At 43.6% G+C, this 17,550-nt stretch overlaps 1 protein-coding gene across 1 annotated transcript in view; it reads left to right on the forward strand.

The window, feature by feature from the left end:
- Positions 1–514: 514 nt before the first annotated feature.
- LOC126481922 (uncharacterized) overlaps positions 515–17,550 on the forward strand; it is a 45,401-nt gene continuing 28,365 nt past the window's right edge. The window contains exon 1 of the mRNA XM_050105882.1: positions 515–726. Within this exon, the coding sequence (XP_049961839.1) occupies positions 515–726 (212 nt within the window). The remainder of the gene's footprint in view (positions 727–17,550) is intronic.

Here is a 17,550-nt window from a genome sequence, read left to right on the forward strand (position 1 = left end):
CTTGAATATTTGAAGACACTACGAACGCTCTGCAGGAATTCCCTAGCGACACTCGGACTGACTTATAACTTGCCGCTCCAGGGGGCGTGATTCTAGATGGCAGCGTGACTGGTTTACGTGCAGCGATAATCCTGATGTCTACGGTACTTCTGGTACCAACTGTCGCAGACTCTTTTTGTGGTATCTCAGTACACAACAGTTCGTAAGAAGGCACATAAACAATCGTTTTTCGCTCGCTCCATTTAGAAGCGGAACAGGAAAGGGAATGAGTAATAGCGGTACACGGTGCCCTCCGCCATGCACCGTACGGTGGCTTGTGGAGTACGTATGCAGATACAGATGTAGACGCGTGGTCTGACCCATCCTCGTAAGGCTCCTACGTGGATCGTGTAGTGACACTGTCACGCTTTTACTGGGCCATACCCGAAATTATTCCCGGCGCCTTCGTATTCAGTTACGGGACACAAAACGAAACGGCCGGGTCGAGATTCCTCGGGAGCGTGGTTCGGGGACAATGCGAGGGAGCGAGCCAGCTGGCGTGCAGCCCTCTCGCCGCATGCTCTCCCTGGTGCCGCGCGCCGCCCGACCACGTCAGAGGCGCCTGCACGTCGACTCACTTTTAATTACGGCACGATTAAAGCTTGAGGCGAGAGACTTGCGCGGTGAATCAGAGCTGAGAGTCAGTCGCAAAGCTTCTGGAACAGGCCCCACAAGCAGTGGGATAACGTAGGGAAGGACGTGCAGAATGATACGACTGACTGTCGTAGACTGGTGGGCCGAAATCTAATTTCTCCTAATAAAATACACGAATTACAACTGGCACACACGTGGAAATGTCACGCAAATACTTGTATTTTGTAATATTTAATTATTGTTAATACTGCTGGATTACGCAGCTATACTCAAATGTTACAAGCCATCTGGCTTGCTTCCTTCCATTTATATGCTAAATTCATCTGCCTCTCGCCACGACTGGAGATCGGCAGACACCTCAGTTTCATCATGCTGAAAGTCTCAGGACGTTATTTACTGCTTGGGAATGTATTTTATACACTAAAGCGCCAAAGAAACTGGAACAGGCATGAGTATTGAAATACATAGATATGTAAAAACAGGCAGAATACGGCGCTGCCGTCGGCAACGCCTATATAAAGCAACAAGTGTTTGGGGCAGTTGTTAGATCGCTTACTGCTACTGAAATGGCAGGTTATCAAGATTTAAATGAGTTTTAACGTGGTATTATGGTCGGTGCATGAGCGATGGGACACAGCATCTCCGACGTAGCGATGAAGACGAGATTTTCCCGTACGACCATTTCACTAGTGTACCGTGAATATCTGGAATCCGGTGGAACATCAAATTTCTGACATCGCTGCGGCCGGATAAAGATCCCACAAGAACGGGACCAACGACTGAAGAGAATCGTTCAACGTGACAGAAGTGCAACCCTTCTGCAAATGGCTGCAGATTTCGGTGCTGGGCCATCACATAGTGTCAGCGTGCGAACCATTCAACGAAACATCATCGATATAGGTTTTGGGAGCCGAAGGCCCACTTGTGTACGCTTGGTGACTGAAGGACACAAAGCTTTACGCGTCGCCTGGGCCCGGCATCACCGAAAATGGACCGTTGATGATTGCAAACATGTTGCCTGGTCGGAAGAGTCCAGTTTCAAATTGTATCGAGCGGATGGACGTGTACGGGTATGGAGACAACCTCATGAATCCATGGACCCTACATATCAGCAGGGAACTGTTCAAGCTGGTGGAGACACTGTAATGGTGTGGGGCATGTGCCGTTGGAGTGATATGGGACCCCTGATTCGTCTAGATACGACTCTGACAGGTGACATGTACATAATCATCCTGTCGGATCGCCTGCATCCATTCATGGCCATTGTGCATTCCGACGGACTTGGGATATTCCAGCATGACAATGCGACACCCCACACGTCCAGAATTACTACAGATTGGCTCCAGGAACACTCTTCTGAGTTTAAACACTTCCGCTGGCGACCAAACTCCCGAGACATGGATATTATTGAGCATATCTGGGATGCCTTGGAACGTGCTGCTCGGAAGAGATCTCCTCCCCCTCGTCCTCTTACGGATTTATGGACAGAGCTCTGCAGGATTCATGGTGTCAGATCCCTACTGCACTACTTCAGACATTATTCGACTCCATGCCACGTCGTGTTGCGGCACTTCTGCTTGCTCACGGGGCCCTACACGAAATTAGGCAGGAACACGAGTTTCTTTGGCTCTGCAGTGTAAAACTGCTGTGGTTGTCAGTCGAGGCTTGTAGTTTCATTCTAAGAATGCATGAAAACCATCCAGTTCGCGCTGAACTCTGAGAGCGCCAAGGGAGACCACATGATATTCAGAAGCTTTGTTCCAGTTTTCTCTCCTCGGGGACTGGGTGTTTCTGTTGTCCTCATCATTTCATCATCATCATTCGTGACAGTGGCTAGACTGGATTGTGAAACAATTGGGACTTTGTACGGGCGCTGATGACCGCGCAGTTGAGCGCCCCACAAACCAAACATCATCTCTCCCCCTCTCCCCCCCCCCCCCCCCGTCCATCCCTTCCTCTCCCCTCCCGTCTATTTCTTGCTTACCTTTCTTACTTGGCTTCGTCGACAAGGCTGTGTGGATAGACTTATGGCTGTAGCCATTGGCGAGAAACGTTGTGCGTATCCTTTTAAGCTCAGGTGTTATCTTTTGAGCATCACTTAGGCGCTGCGCACGGACTGCCAAAGAACGGATGACGGAGTTCTTCTGCGCTGGGAGTTGGTAGAATTGGGCGTGCAGATATCTGTCTGTATGTGTAGGCTTGCGATACACTCTGTGCCTCAGTGTGCCCTCCGTTGTCCTGTATACTTACACACAAATTATGACGCGGTACCATGCCCAGAAAACTTTTATGTCAAATATAAGTGAAATTAAAAACGCCTAGCGTGTTTTTTTTTATTTTCTTTGTTTCGCCACTTCCGAGAAACATTTTTCGCATTTTTTATACTTGTAATCCACCCAACACACAGTGGCGTCTTTTATAAATTCGGACCACCAAGTCGTCATCTGTGTTAGTGCATTCCATGTTTACACGTAGAAATACCGTAGACCTATCAGCCAGATCATACAAATTTCCCTGACTAAGAAATCATTGTGAGTCCAATATACTAGAGTACGTTCTTTCGAAGCTAATTTTCAGGGGCCAAGCAAAACTGTTGTGTATCGAGTCTACGCATATGTTAAGCCCCTGTTGCTAAGCACCGTACCTGTTCAACATTTTGGAGGAGGAAGACCACCGTGAGAAGGATCTGCTGCAGCTGGCAAAATTGAGTTTGTTACGAAAAAAAGAGCCTGTTTAGAGCATCATACAAAGATTTTTGTTTGACATATGTGCGAGAAATTGTGTCTTGATGATATTCCTGTTCGATCCTATAACATGTGCGTGGGGTGGATTTTCAAAAGCAGTACCATGTTATGTAGAAACTTCCTATAGGCTTGAATGAAAATAATGCTTTATTCCAAGTGTATATTAAACTTCTGTTTGTGCCTTCAGCGCAACAGCTGCATGTCACTGAATAACCACTATAAAACCATCGTCATTCAGTTATTGAACTTCAAGTCGTAAGATGTCTGTGAATAAGCTAATGCCGTAATTAAGGCAATGCCGTAATTCTAATAGCGGATTTGAGGAGTGGTAGTGAGTGTATTGTGCGAAGTATGTTCGTGAACGCTAAGGTGTGTGCTTTAGTTATTGCTGTTTCAAAGTTATTAAAGTGGAATAGTGACTGGACAACTCTGCTTTATTCAAGAACACAGCTACGCCCACACATTAGAAAAAATATTCTAGAGCTCTTACTTGCTCAGTATGTTACGACAATTAGCCTTGAGGACTACGGATTCGCTGGGAAAAGAGAAATTTACTAATGTGTTTGAGCGGGTGATATCAAGAAATGTGCGTAATGTGCTCTCAGATGTTTATATGAAACCGATTAAGAGTCATCGCCACGTGAACGCTCTTCATTACTGCATGTTCCCTACACAAATTGCACCATTACTATGTGATATATGGGACAGATTCTATTTGCTACCTGACGTGTTTACAAGGGATGAACTCATTTCAAAGTGTTCTGTATAGAGTCTAAGCATATTTTAAGCCCCTGTTGCTAAGCACCGTACCTGTTCAACATTTTGGAGGAGGAAGACCGAGCACTTGGCTCGAATGCACAATACCAGATTGATGGACCATCATCAATTGAGATGCATTGTGTTGGATGTGTAGCCGAAAAGATCAATCATATATCATAACTCTGAAATGTAGCCTCACACTTGCGAAATCTTACACTCGACTAGTGTTGATGTGGCCATTCTGCAATAGTACTGCCGATATTTATTGCCAAATTCCATTTATTAAACTGAATATCAAACAAATTGTCCTGTATTGCCCACAGTTATTGAATATCCACTTCCCATACTCCAATAATCACAGGTGTTAGAAGCAGAAACTTTGAACTCAAGTGGAACGAAGAGGGACCGTGTGTGATAGCCCCCTTAAACAATGAACAGCCCAACAATTTAGCGGCCATATATCGGTCTAGTTTGGTGCCGAGAGAAAACATTTTTAGAGACCAGGATGTTAGGTCGCAAGTTCCGATTGGCGATTCCTCTGTATAATGGCCCAAATCATCACATACTAGCGCTCGTGCTCAATTTATTCGTTGCGTAACAAGTTTTCTTTGCTCCAGAGTTAAATATGTTGAGCCCAACCATTCCAGTAAATTTCATATTCATTGGACAGAAACGCCTTCCCATATAGTGCTAATGTCAAATGGCTCTGAGCACTATGGGACTTAACAGCGATGGTCATCAGTCCCCTAGAACTTAGAACTACTTAAACCTAACGAACCTAAGGACATCACACAACACCCAGTCATCACGAGGCAGAGAAAATCCCTGACCCCGCCGGGAATCGTGCTAATGTCGACTAGGCATCAAAGAACCAACTACATGCAGTACGTCTTTCGTCCTTGTTGTAATACATCCGGCCAGTGTGGCCGTGCGGTTCTAGGCGCTTCAGTCTGGAACCGCGCGACCGCTACGGTCGCAGGTTCGAATCTTGCATCGGGCATGGATGTGTGTGATGTCCTTAGGTTAGTTAGGTTTAAGTAGTTCTAAGTTCTAGGGGACTGATGACCTCAGATGTTAAGTTCCATAGTGCTCAGAGGCATTTGAACCATTTTTGTTGTAGTATTTGGCTCGCTGATAGTTGTGGTGTTAAACGATTTCATATGAAAATCATTTGACAGTCGTGTTAACATCGTGGTTCATGGGATTCATAGTTTGGAAAAGCGCGACTTCCCTAAATCACTTAAGACGAATGATGCGATGGTTCCTTCCTATCCTTCCCCAAACCTATCTTGTACTCTGTCTCCAAGGAGTACACCATCGACGGGAAGTTAGACAATCTCTCTTTTGCCTTCGGAATAGTAGTTTGCACTGACTCCTTGGGTGGTCGTAGCACAGGTGCCTCCACATCTGTACTTATATCCCTTCAAATTGAAGCTCCTGCTGCCCTCTGCCTTGCCAGAAATAGTTCCTTTTTCCAACGCAGTGTCGTCAGCTTCGGAGAGGCTTGCCTGTGTATGTTGCTACAGTGAAGTTGTGTCGCTCGTCATTGATACTGTTGCCGGTGCACAAGCAAAACTAAGGAGATATAAATAATCTGACATGGCATATTAATACAGTATGTACAAGACACTGGAACCACTCTGCGTTTGTTTGTACGCCTCCTTCCCAGCTTCAGTTCGTTTTCAGGAGATACGCTTTCACAGTCTTGAGTGCACGATGGGATCTAATGAAAATGTGCGTGTAGCTAGGGTCTACCGTCGGGCAGAGCGTCCGTCTGATGCAAGTCTTTTTAAATGTCGCGCTTCGGCGAGTTGCGTGTAGATGAGGATAAAATGATGACGCAGACAACACGACACTCAGTCCCCGAACGGAGAAACTCTCCAAGCCGGCCGGGAATCAAACCCGGGCCCCTCGCATGACATTCTGCTGCGCTGACCGCTCAACTATGGAGCCGGACAATGTAATCTAATGACATACTGCCTACATTGTCCCGTTATGCGGTATGTTCCATAATATCTTTCCTCAACAATAAATTTTCCGCGCCAAGAACCTCCGATAGCGCCTGTTAGTTTTCGGAAATTCGTCTTTAATAGTGAAAAGTATCTGGTGCTGTAGAAATTAGTAACACGTTATAAACTGATTATTTGATTGCATTGTGTTATTAATACAGCGGTGCTGGAGGTCTTTTCAGATGCCAAGTAAAAAATTATCATATAGTTACTTGGAAAAAGTGAGTACTCCATATTTTTAATGCGTAGTATCTGGAAATAAACAAATTAAAAACAAAGACTTGTGTCTCGGAAAGCCTGTGTGTGTGTTACATAGGTAAGTGCTTAATCCCAAGGACGTAGTAAAAAGTTTAACGATTTTAAGTTTCGTCGAAAAGTTTAACTAGTTTGTCGATTCCTGTAGTGAGACGATCCTACGTTTCACACGTTGCGTCATTGGCGCCGCTGCTTTCTACGGAAATGAAGCACTGGTTGTTTGCTATCTCACCGCAAGACCCGCAAGTGTGCGTCGCGTTTCCTTGTCAGCTCATCGTGAATTATCCACTGCCATTTGACAGGTGACAGGTGTTATCTGAGAAGCAAGCCTTTCAATGGCCACGAGTGGACAACGCGTCCATTGCTGGAGGGAGCCAAACCGGCGTTACTGAGCCGCTAAAATGAGGAAACCTTACGCGGGGCCGGCTTCCGTGACCGAGCGGTTCTAGGCGCTTCAGTCCGGAACCGCTACGGTCGTAGGTTCGAATACTGCCTCGGGCATGGATATGTGTGATGTCCTTAGGTTAGTTCGGTTTAAGTAGTTCTAAGTCTAGGGGTCTGATGACCTCAGATGTTAAGTTCCATAGAGCTTAGAGCCATTTCTTTACGCGGGCTGTTTTTAAAACGAAATATTTTTCGTATGTGTGAAACTTTTGGCATGATGTGACAGACAGGATCGCCGCAGGAGAAGAAATCTGTGAAACTGATGGCGGATGACAACAATGAACAATGCTCCTCATTCAGTTAACTTACTCAGCCTAGAGTAGTTATTTTGCGGTCACACTTTGAAAATAAGATACTCGTTCTCAAAACCTGTTAAAAATGTCCTCCGAAGCAGCAAAAGCCATCTCATCTACATTTGCGTCAACTGTCGATGAATCGAAGTAAAACACAAGCTAAATGATATCGTAGGGTCTCTTACTATTCTATTCACGACTAGAGCATGTGAGATATTGGACATAACAACAAATGTAGTTCATACATACAGGCATGTACTTACTCGCAAATCAAATTTGACAGGCATGGGACACGTAGTCGCCGGTAGTATTATTGCAGGAACCATCCTGGCATTTGCCTGAAGTAATTTAGGGAGACCACGGAAAACCTAAATCAGTTGGCTGGATGGCAATTAGGGACTCCATCCTCCCAAATACAAGGGTAGTCTGTCTAACACAGTGCAACATCATTTACTTAACCCCTACTGTACAATATTGCTTTGCGTTTATTTGTATGGCCATCTTTCGCAGCAGCAGTTAATATCAGTTATAATTTGTTTTCCGAATTGATGACATCGCAGTTTAATTAAAGAGAATTACACTAGGTGTGGGAAGTGGATATTCAATAAATATGGGCGATTTACGAGAAATTGTTTGATATTCCGTTCGATAAATGGAATGCGGCAATAAATATCGGCACAGCTATTGCACCGAGTGGTCACATGAACAACTAGTCGTGCGCAGTATTGCGCAATAGTGGGGCTACCTTTCAGAGTTACGCTGCAGTGTTTCCCCAAATAATTCCTTAGATTTCAGCACTATAAACTTACCTGTAGACCATCACCAACTAACCATTGATGTTCAGAGTTCCGACTGTTCATTCTAAATCGCTAAATTTCGGTGCCACTGCACAAAATTATGCTTTGTGCAGCCGGACATGTCACACTAATAATTGAAATTTCTGTGCCGCTGCACGTAGATTTTTACTATGTCTGAAACTTGTGCGTCCGCACCGAATCGAACAAAGATCAACGCTGCGGCTTTCCAATCACAGTCCCGCAAACTTTCCGACTCAATCAACACGCAAATCGCACGAAGTTAAACCCTGGATCACACACTGTTCCCTGTGCACCCGCATCCCCAGTCTGCGCCTAAATCCCATTCTCTTACTGCCGAAGTAGAGAAAAACGAGGTTAAAGAGCACTTCTTGCAACAATCATTAGGACTATTGCCACCACATTGCGCGTCGCATTCACTGACGCGAGTCGCGATTGTGTTTGTATTTATTGTTTGGCTTCAGCAATCATTTGTTAATTTCTCTTATCATAAGTTACTATAATCCGATTAATTTTAACGAAATTATTAAGACTAAGCATTAATTCATTTATAACCAAAATATTTATCCTGATCTGTCTACTGGCGCCGGGCGGAGTGGCCGCGCGGTTTGTGGCGCCATGTCAAGGATTGCGCGGCCCCTACCGCCGGAGGTTTGAGTCCTCCCTCGGGCATAGGTGTGTGTGTTGTTCTTAGCATAAGTTAGTTTAAGTAGTGTGTAAGTCTAGGGACCGATGACCTCAGCAGTTTGATCTCTTAGGAATTCACACACTTCTACTGTCGTTGGCTACTAGTTCTTACTGAAATGTAAATTTTTATACTTATGACTTAAAAACTAATTAATTGTAGGAAACATGCATGTTCCAGTTTCTTGATTGACGTACTATGTTTAATATTATTATTCTGTGCAGTGTCCTATAGTTTCCTCTTGTGATTCGTTGTTAGTTTACTCTAAAATAAATTACTTAGCTTTAATTACATTCAAAGCAAATTTTGAATATTAATCAGGCTATATATCATTCACTGCCCATCATTGAGTGACACCTTGTTTATAGATGTAACAATTTTTCTACGAGAGATATTAATTTTCTAAGTAAAGCTCAAGTGCGCTCTTAATTTTTGTTGTAACTTGGTTACTTACTATCCAGTGGAAGGAGCTTTTATTTTGAACGATGTGTCTGTTGTTTCTGGGTCGAGCGGTTTTTCTGCTATACTACCTGCAGCAGTTACGGTATCGTGACTTTCTACTTAAGTGAATTGGTGACAGCCTCTGGCAGCACCAAGCGGTAGCCAACAGGTTTAGTCAGCAAGCTTAAATTGTGCAGTCCTAAAGCATCGACTGCACAACGACCAGCACAGCTCGGCAAAACGGCATCGAGGAGGAGCGGACCCGTGCGCAAATGGAAAGAGCGAGCAGCACCACACCTCCAGAAACACAGAGTTCAGCGCTCCCTGTCAACGCTGATTTAACCAGCCGCCCATCGGTGGTAAGCCCAGGTCGGTCGCAGACTTCGCGAGCATCAGCACAAAGCAATAGGAAGACGTTACTGAGAGTAGTGATAGACTGTGAATGTAGTTGCATATAGGAAGCACAGGCAGTAATTTATTGTTTCTACCCTTACTAGTAATAAAGTTTTCTATTAATTTGAAAGTGTTTTGTATAGATGGTTTTGGATTCCCGTCACCGGCCAACGCAACTTCTCCCCTTCCCTGTTTGTGTCTGTGCTGACTCCCACAGCAGCTGACACAACATCTGGCGACAAGGATTACAGAATCATCGCTGCCATCAGTCTACACCGCTTTGTCACATCGCACCACTAATATTTCTCTCTTTTCTTTCAGAGGTGCATTGCTGCTACTTGTGTTCTTTATTGCAGACTAGCACCAACGCTTTCGCTAATTGTGTATAATTACTTTGTTGTGGCGTTCCTCCCTTTAAAATGAGCTCTAACCTGCCTCCTACGCCACCTGCACCTACGCCTCTGGTTGCTGCTGGCTTTGATGTAATGCAGTTTATTTAGTTTCAGAACCACCAAATGTCGCAGTTGTTAAGGGCGGTTCAGCACTAATGCACAAGCCGCTGCTGCATCAACTCCGCCACAACAGCCAGCCACATTCACATCACAGCCTACCAGTATTCCACCATTCCGAGCTTTCGATGAACAAAGAGGAATGGAATGAGTACTGTGCTCATTTCGCTGCTCATTGTGCTACACAAGTGCAATGTAGTATGAAACTTTCTTATTTTTTGGCAACGGCCGCAACAGGAGTTATTCCTGACTAGTAGGCCGGTGTTGATAATTTTTGAAGAGCTAGTTTCCACCCTCACTAAGTATTACGAGGATCAGGTACAGGTTGCTGCAGCTCATTACAAGTTCTTTCGCTTGCGGAAAAAGCCAGAACAGACACACCAAAAAAAAAAATGGTTCAAATCGTTCAAATGGCTCTGAGCACTATGGGACTTAACATCTGTGGTCATCAGTCCCCTAGAACTTAGAACTACTTAAACCTAACTAACCTAAAGACATCACACACATCCATGCCCGTGCAGGATTCGAACCGGCGACCGTAGTGGTCACGCGGTTCCAGACTGAAGCGCCTAGAACCGCACGGCCACACCGGCCGGCACAGACACACCGTCAGTGGGTCACAGAACTTCAGAGTTTGACACGACAGTGTCGTTGTCAGTGTAGCTGTTGACAGTACTACAGTGACGCAATGATTCATGATACAATTACACACAATGTGCCAGACGGTAGAATTCATGAACAAATCCTTAAACATTCTGACCCTACTATCAAACGAGCCTTACAAATTATTGAACGTCAGGACTCATGTGATAGTGCCGTGGAAAACGTTGAGGTAGCTCCCATCTGCAGAGTAATGCAAAGTGACGAACAGGTATGGCTTTGTAACAGACCACCGCTCGCGAACGGGCCACCACACCATGGCCAGAGTAAACCAGTATCAACGCATGTGTTTGCTTTTCCACACGTGGTTTGCACACTGGAATCGCATTTGGGAGGACAACGGTTCAAACTCACGTCCAGCCATTCAGATTTAGGTTTTTCATGAATTTCCTAAATCGCTTAAGGCAAATACCACGGTGGTTCCTTCAAAGGGCGCGGCCACTTTCCTTCTCCAACCTTCCCTAATATGAACTTGTGCTCCGTTTCTAAGGGCCTCGATGTCGATGCCTCTGCTTTCAACCCAAAAGGCAATGTTATTCGATTGTAGAGTTTCCTGATTTAATTTCTGATTGACTTGGCACAGTACATAATTCTGTAGCACACATGACACTGAAGGACAATGCGCAACCCAAGTTTTTTGTGGGTGCGTCCCAGGTCTCATGCTTTTAGGAACTTAAAGAATGGCACGACGATAGTGTTGTTGCTCTTATCCAGGCTAGTCAATGGGCTTGTCCCTTAGTCATCTTACCAAAGCCTTCTGGAAGACATTGTCTTTGTGTTGACTTTAAATCCACTGTGATTCCACAAACTTATCCACAGCCTCGTCCTGAGGAATTAATAGACAGGCATGGTGCAGGCCGCTATTTATTAGAGATTGATCTATGTGATGTGTGGGGGATGAGGAATCTCAGAAAATTTTTGTGGTTAACACACATTTAGGGTTGCTCAAATCTTTTTGCTTACTCTTTGGCGGAGCATCCACGCCTGTCGCATTCCAACGCCATTTAGAATATCTTATTTCAAAAGTTCCATTGTGTTCAAATTACTCGGACGATGTTTTGGTGTCAGGATGTACACCGGAGGAACATATCAGTAACATTCGTACGCTTTTTCAAGTACTTTCAGCTCCTGGTTTGAAATCTCACCTGGACAAATGTGCCTTTTTTTTAGACTGAAATTCAGTACTTATGCCATGTTCTTAATAGCCAAGGGTTCACCCCGTTCACTCACATATGCTGACCATCTGGGATCTCCCTGCCCCATGGAACATGACGGAATTGCTGTCAGTTCTTGGAAGTTGACATATTACATCCAGTTTATACCCAACGCAGCCCAGATCGCGGCTCCATTGCATCGTTGTGTCGGAAGAATGTGCCTTTTGTTTGGACCAAAGAGTGCCAGGATGCATTCCAAAAACTTACAAACACCTTGTTGAGGGATGGATGCCTCGTTCATTCCGATCTTGCTAAGCCTGTTGTTTTGGCAGTGAATGCTTCATTGAACAGAATCTGAGCTGTGTCTCGCGCCCATCTGGTTCACAGGACAGGCCGATTGCTTTCGCTTCCAAATTATTGACCAATACTCAATATAACTATTTCTAAATCGAGAAAGAAGAGTTCCCTGTTATCTATGGTATGACAAAATTTCACCAATATCTTGTTGGTCGAATGTTTTACTTAGTGACGGACCATAAACCACTTCAGTCTTTGTTTCATCCATCGTTACTGTCGCAGTATCAGCACGAAATATTGTTCCGGCCCATGTCGAAGCATGCAAATGCTGACGCCCTTTCTTGCCTTCCTGCTGGCCCTGATTCTGAATTCGATGCTGCTACCGCATCTTGTCGGATCGATGCGCAGGGCACTGAACTTCTACATACTTTTCCTCTGCACTATAGGTAAATTGTACAGGCCACAGAAGCAGACCCTTACTTGAACCTTTTTTTGTACTACATCCGTACTGCTTGGCGCCGTTCAGTGAAAAAGATTCAGAATTCTTTTATGTGCCAATATTTTTCTCATCGACATAACCTCTTCACCCAGCATGGTGTGATTTTATTCCAAAATGACTCTGGACAGTCGTGTGTGCTTGTTCCTAAAGTATTGCAAAATGATGTGTTGCGATTGTTCCACCAAGGACATTGGGGAATTGAGCTCGCGAAACATTTAGCACGTCGACACTGTACTTGGCAAGGCATGGATGCCCACGTTGAACAGATGATGTGACAATGTCGCACTTGTGCAGCCTCGCCGCAAATGTTTTCAGCTTGGCCACAATCTCAATCGCAGTGGCAGCGAGTGCATATTGACTTTGCTGGTCCCTTTTGGAACACACGTTGGCTTCTTGTGGTGGACTCTTTTAGCAATTATCCGTTTGCAGTGCCCATATACTCGACTATGTCACGTAGTACCATTCAAACCTTTGATCTATTTTTTTTGTTTAGAAGGTTTGCCTGAAGTGTTGGTTACAGGCAGAGGACCACAGTTTATTGCTCAGGTTTTTGCATAGCCAATGGTATCACTCATCTTACTAGTGCCCCATTTCATCCTCAGTCGAACAGTGAAGCTGAAAGATTTATTCGCACATTCAAGCAACAGATGAACAAACTATGTACCTCCCACATACAGGAACAAGTGCAGCTGTCCTCCTGCCAAAAGACCACACCCGGCCCATGAGCGTCCGTCGTCAGTGGATCTTATACATGCTCGCCGCAACCACTCACTGCTCCAGTTGCTGCACCCACCGCATCATGTGGGGCCTCCCACGCTCCGCTTGTATTCCTTTGCGCCTAATGATCCCATTCTTTTCAGAGTTTTTGGTCTCCCACACACTGGGAGAGAGGAACGATTCTTCGAAATCTGGGCGTTTGCATGTACTTAATTGAAGGTCCTGCTGGGGTGCTGCGCCGCCATTAGAACCAGGCAGGTGCTTGTCGATTGCGAGATTCTTCCACGGATTTTCTGACCCTGGTGCTCTAGTCTGTATTGTTCATACCGATCGGTGCAGTAGGTTAGCCCCGGTACTGACGTCAATTTCGGTTTGTTAGCCGCAGTTGCTATTCTGTAAGCTTCTGTGGGCTGTTACTTATCGGCCCGCGCGCCGATATTTCGACAACTGTGCAGAAAGATGGTTAGTTTTCGTATGGCCACTCGTTCGGTTCAGTGTGATTTCTTTACAGCTAAAATTTGTTATTTTAGAAACAGTGAGAGGTTTTAGTTTTGGATTTAGTGATTATTTTACTGAATAATAACTAGGATGAATCTGAGTGGAAAGTTAGTTCGTAATAGACTGTTTTTCTTTGTTAGAAATATGGTATGTATTGTTTTAACTGTGAATGATTATAAAATCAAGAACATTTTCTGTTACTTTTATGTGATTAAGAGTTTAAAAAGCATTAAATTTCAAGATGTCAGCTCTACTGGAATTGCTAGTGACTTTGCATACTTTTTCCCACAAATGGTTTAGTTATTAATTGCCGAAACACGTTTACAACTTTTAAGTAACAATGGAAAGGAATTTTGTGAAGCCTGCTAGTAAAACCTTTCAAAATCTAATGTATTTACGACTTAACGTTCGCATTCTTCTGCAACGAAGTCCGCCTCCGTCCCTGTCTATTAAAATTGGCAGAAATAGAGCACTTTTTGCGTTGTGATTGTCGTGGCCCAGTCAGATGCATACAACCATTCGATTGTTTTGGCCCAGTTAGATGCAAACAACCATCCGATTGTAAAAGTGATAATACAGAATATGAAACAGAACAAAATTGAACAGAAATATCCAGATAAGAATTGGAAGGCAGCCACAAATGTTTTATCAAGTGAAGTTAAGGACTCCTGGTACAGAGTCGTCAGTAATGTGATAAGTACAAATGAGAGACTTAATGCTATTGGTTTATGTGTCACAAATATATATCAAAATGCCTTCTTGTGGACAAGCTCTCACACAGATTTACATGTGGTCGCTATTTAGATATATGGAAGGACATCAAAAGAAAAACAGCTTTGTTTAAACGAACTGATAATAAATATGTAGAAATCTCCGACTTGTTAGTTCCAGATCAGGTAGCTTACCCCTACATGAAAAACAACGCCATAATGTGGCTTTTCAGGAATTACGTCAATTACATTAATAACAAGAAAGGAGATGGCAGCCTACTGGAATTCCAAATGTATATCGAAAAAGAGTATTTTCGCACACTCTCATTAAAAGATCACAAACTACAATTCTGAAATATGCTAAACATCATCATCATCAAATCGGCGATCGAGGATACTGTAGATCATGCTCCTCCATAGATCGTGTGCATTTTGGATCCAGTTGTCACGGATTCCTAGCTGGCTAAGGTCTTTCTGTAGCTCATCCTACCATCTCTTCTTGGGTCTTCCAGTTGGACAGGTTCCATCAGGTCTTCCATAAGTACGGCTTTTGCCTGAAAGGTTTCTGGCCTCCTTGTAATGTGGCCTGCCAAGCTTATTCTCCGTGCTTTCAGTTTTTGATCGATGTTCGATTGCCTCATCAGCTCGTACAGTTCTTGGTTTTTTCTACGTCTCCACGAGCTCCCTTCCTCGACAGGTCCAAAGATCCTTCTCATAATTTTTCTTTCGGAGACCAACAAGTTTTCTTCATTCTTCTTTGTTGTGCTTAGGGTTTCTGTCCCATACAATAATACTGGCACTATCACGGCATTATATGGTTTAAGTCTGGTCTTAATTGACAGATTCTTGGATGACATTATCTGCTTTGGACTGAAATAAGTTTTAGACTAGTTCACAATATGCTGGTTTATTTCCTGTTTTAAATTATTTTGCCTGTTGAACCATGTACCGAGGTATTTGAAGTTTTCCTCTTCAGCAAATTTCCATAATGGAATTTCATTTGCAGCTTCTCTTGATACCTCCATTACCTCGGTCTTTTCCGCATTAATTAGTAACCCGATCTTACTTGCATTTTGCACTAGGTCCTCTACAGTTTCCGCTATCTCTTCCTCTGATTCTACTAGAACTGCGATGTCGTCTGCGTAACCCAATAAATCTATCCTACTATTTAGCGTCACCCCTTTGTTTTCTCTTTTCGTTTCTCGGATTACTTTCTCTAGGACCAGGTTAAAGAACAGTGGTGGAATAACATCACCTTGTTTCACACCCGCTCTGATAGGGAATACCTCGGACAGCTCCCCTTGGTATTTGACTTTGGCTATTGTCTCCACTGTGCAAACCTTGACCTTTGAGAAGACCATGAACGTCACCAGCACTTTTCCCAGATTTGCCGCATGTTGAAAATTTGATCGATGGTCGATCGTCCTTCCTGGAAGTCTACCTCGTACTCTCCTAGAATATCTTTTGCAAATGGCTCAAGTTTTTCAAGTATTATAAAAGACAGAACTTTATAAGGTACACTTAGGAGAGAAATGCATCTGTAGTTGCTAAACATCCATTTCCAAAAATCGGGTGTAGGATAAGAAACATGTAGCTGCTCAGTTTATTGATGTGAAGTGTGTAGGGGTGGTGGCAACAAGCAGGGGATAGCTGCTGTGGGTGAATTGCAGTGGGGACTTCTTGGACCGCGAGGTCGGTACCGCAGCCGTGAAGGCCTCAGCAGAATCCTGAAACGTCATTCCTCACACGCTGGTCAGGTGACACTGCAAGTAATTACAAACGAAAATGACAAAGTACTTAGAAAAAAATTAAAATCGAACTAAGACTCGAAGAATTTAGATGGATTGAGGAATGTAGAGGCTCTATAAGCAGTAATCCATAGGTCGCCGGTTCGAATCCGGTCCAGAGGAAACATTTTTACAGCTGTAGCTCGGAAGGACAACTGATACACAAGCTAACGATTGTTCTTCACGCGAGATTCTCCTGCACCGTTCTGAATCTTCACCATGGCGACGGTCAATGCAACGAGGAGCCCGAAGACTTTACGTGCCATGAGACGTTTATGATTATTCATAGAGACAAAATGAGTAATATATAAATAATCGAATATTGATACCGGAATTAGTTATATTTTGACCATGATACAGTTCATATGTATGTTTTGCACTACTGAAAGATTGTAATACGTGGTATTGTATTGTAATCAGTGGTGACAAATAAACCAACTTGACAAATTAAAAAAAAAAGAGTGGTTAAGGCCAGAGACTGTAGTGCCAAAGGTCGTACGTTCGCATCTTGTTATTCGTGAAAGTTAAGTATTTTTCTGCAATATTCGTTGTTATTTACATGTCAGAGCATGCTTTCCCAGTAATGAGTATCTTCGGTTTTGTGAATTTTTTATGTTTAAAAAATGAAAGATGGAATTGCTACAGATGAAATTGCTGTGCGTGAAACAACCGACAGTGACATTTATATTTTCCTTGTCACAAATCATTCACCATTTCTTTCCGAATACGTAGCGATTTCCAAACGTGTCGTTAGACAGGAATCTAAGAGCACAACTTAAATTATTCCGAATGAAACTAGTAGCAATCATCTTTATATTCTTGCTTGTCACAAATATTTACCTGTGGTCGAATCGTTAACAACAGACGGAGGTGAAAGATCCGCACCATAATATTTTTAGACTGTACCACCATATGTGAAACATTTTGATTCATCAGATGCATGTTATAAACTTCGACGAACTTTAACATCTGCATTCGTCACATGCACGTGAAAAGGCGTTTTTTAAATTTTGTTTCTAAGATCCAAATCGTTGATGTATCGTATAGGAGAGTAGGCTACTTCATCATTTGGATCTCTAGGGGCGAGTTACAACCACATTCTATGCATCTTCTTGTTCTTTGACACTCTCTTAAACAATTTTTCGGGGTGTTTCGAAATGTGAAGTCCAAAACAAGATGTCAGTGTGAATATGAATAAAATGACGTAGTACAGTAACTATGACAATTTCCAGAACACAATCGAATACC

Source organism: Schistocerca serialis, chromosome 5, assembly GCF_023864345.2.
Source record: "Schistocerca serialis cubense isolate TAMUIC-IGC-003099 chromosome 5, iqSchSeri2.2, whole genome shotgun sequence".
Taxonomy (NCBI): Eukaryota; Metazoa; Arthropoda; class Insecta; order Orthoptera; family Acrididae; genus Schistocerca; species Schistocerca serialis.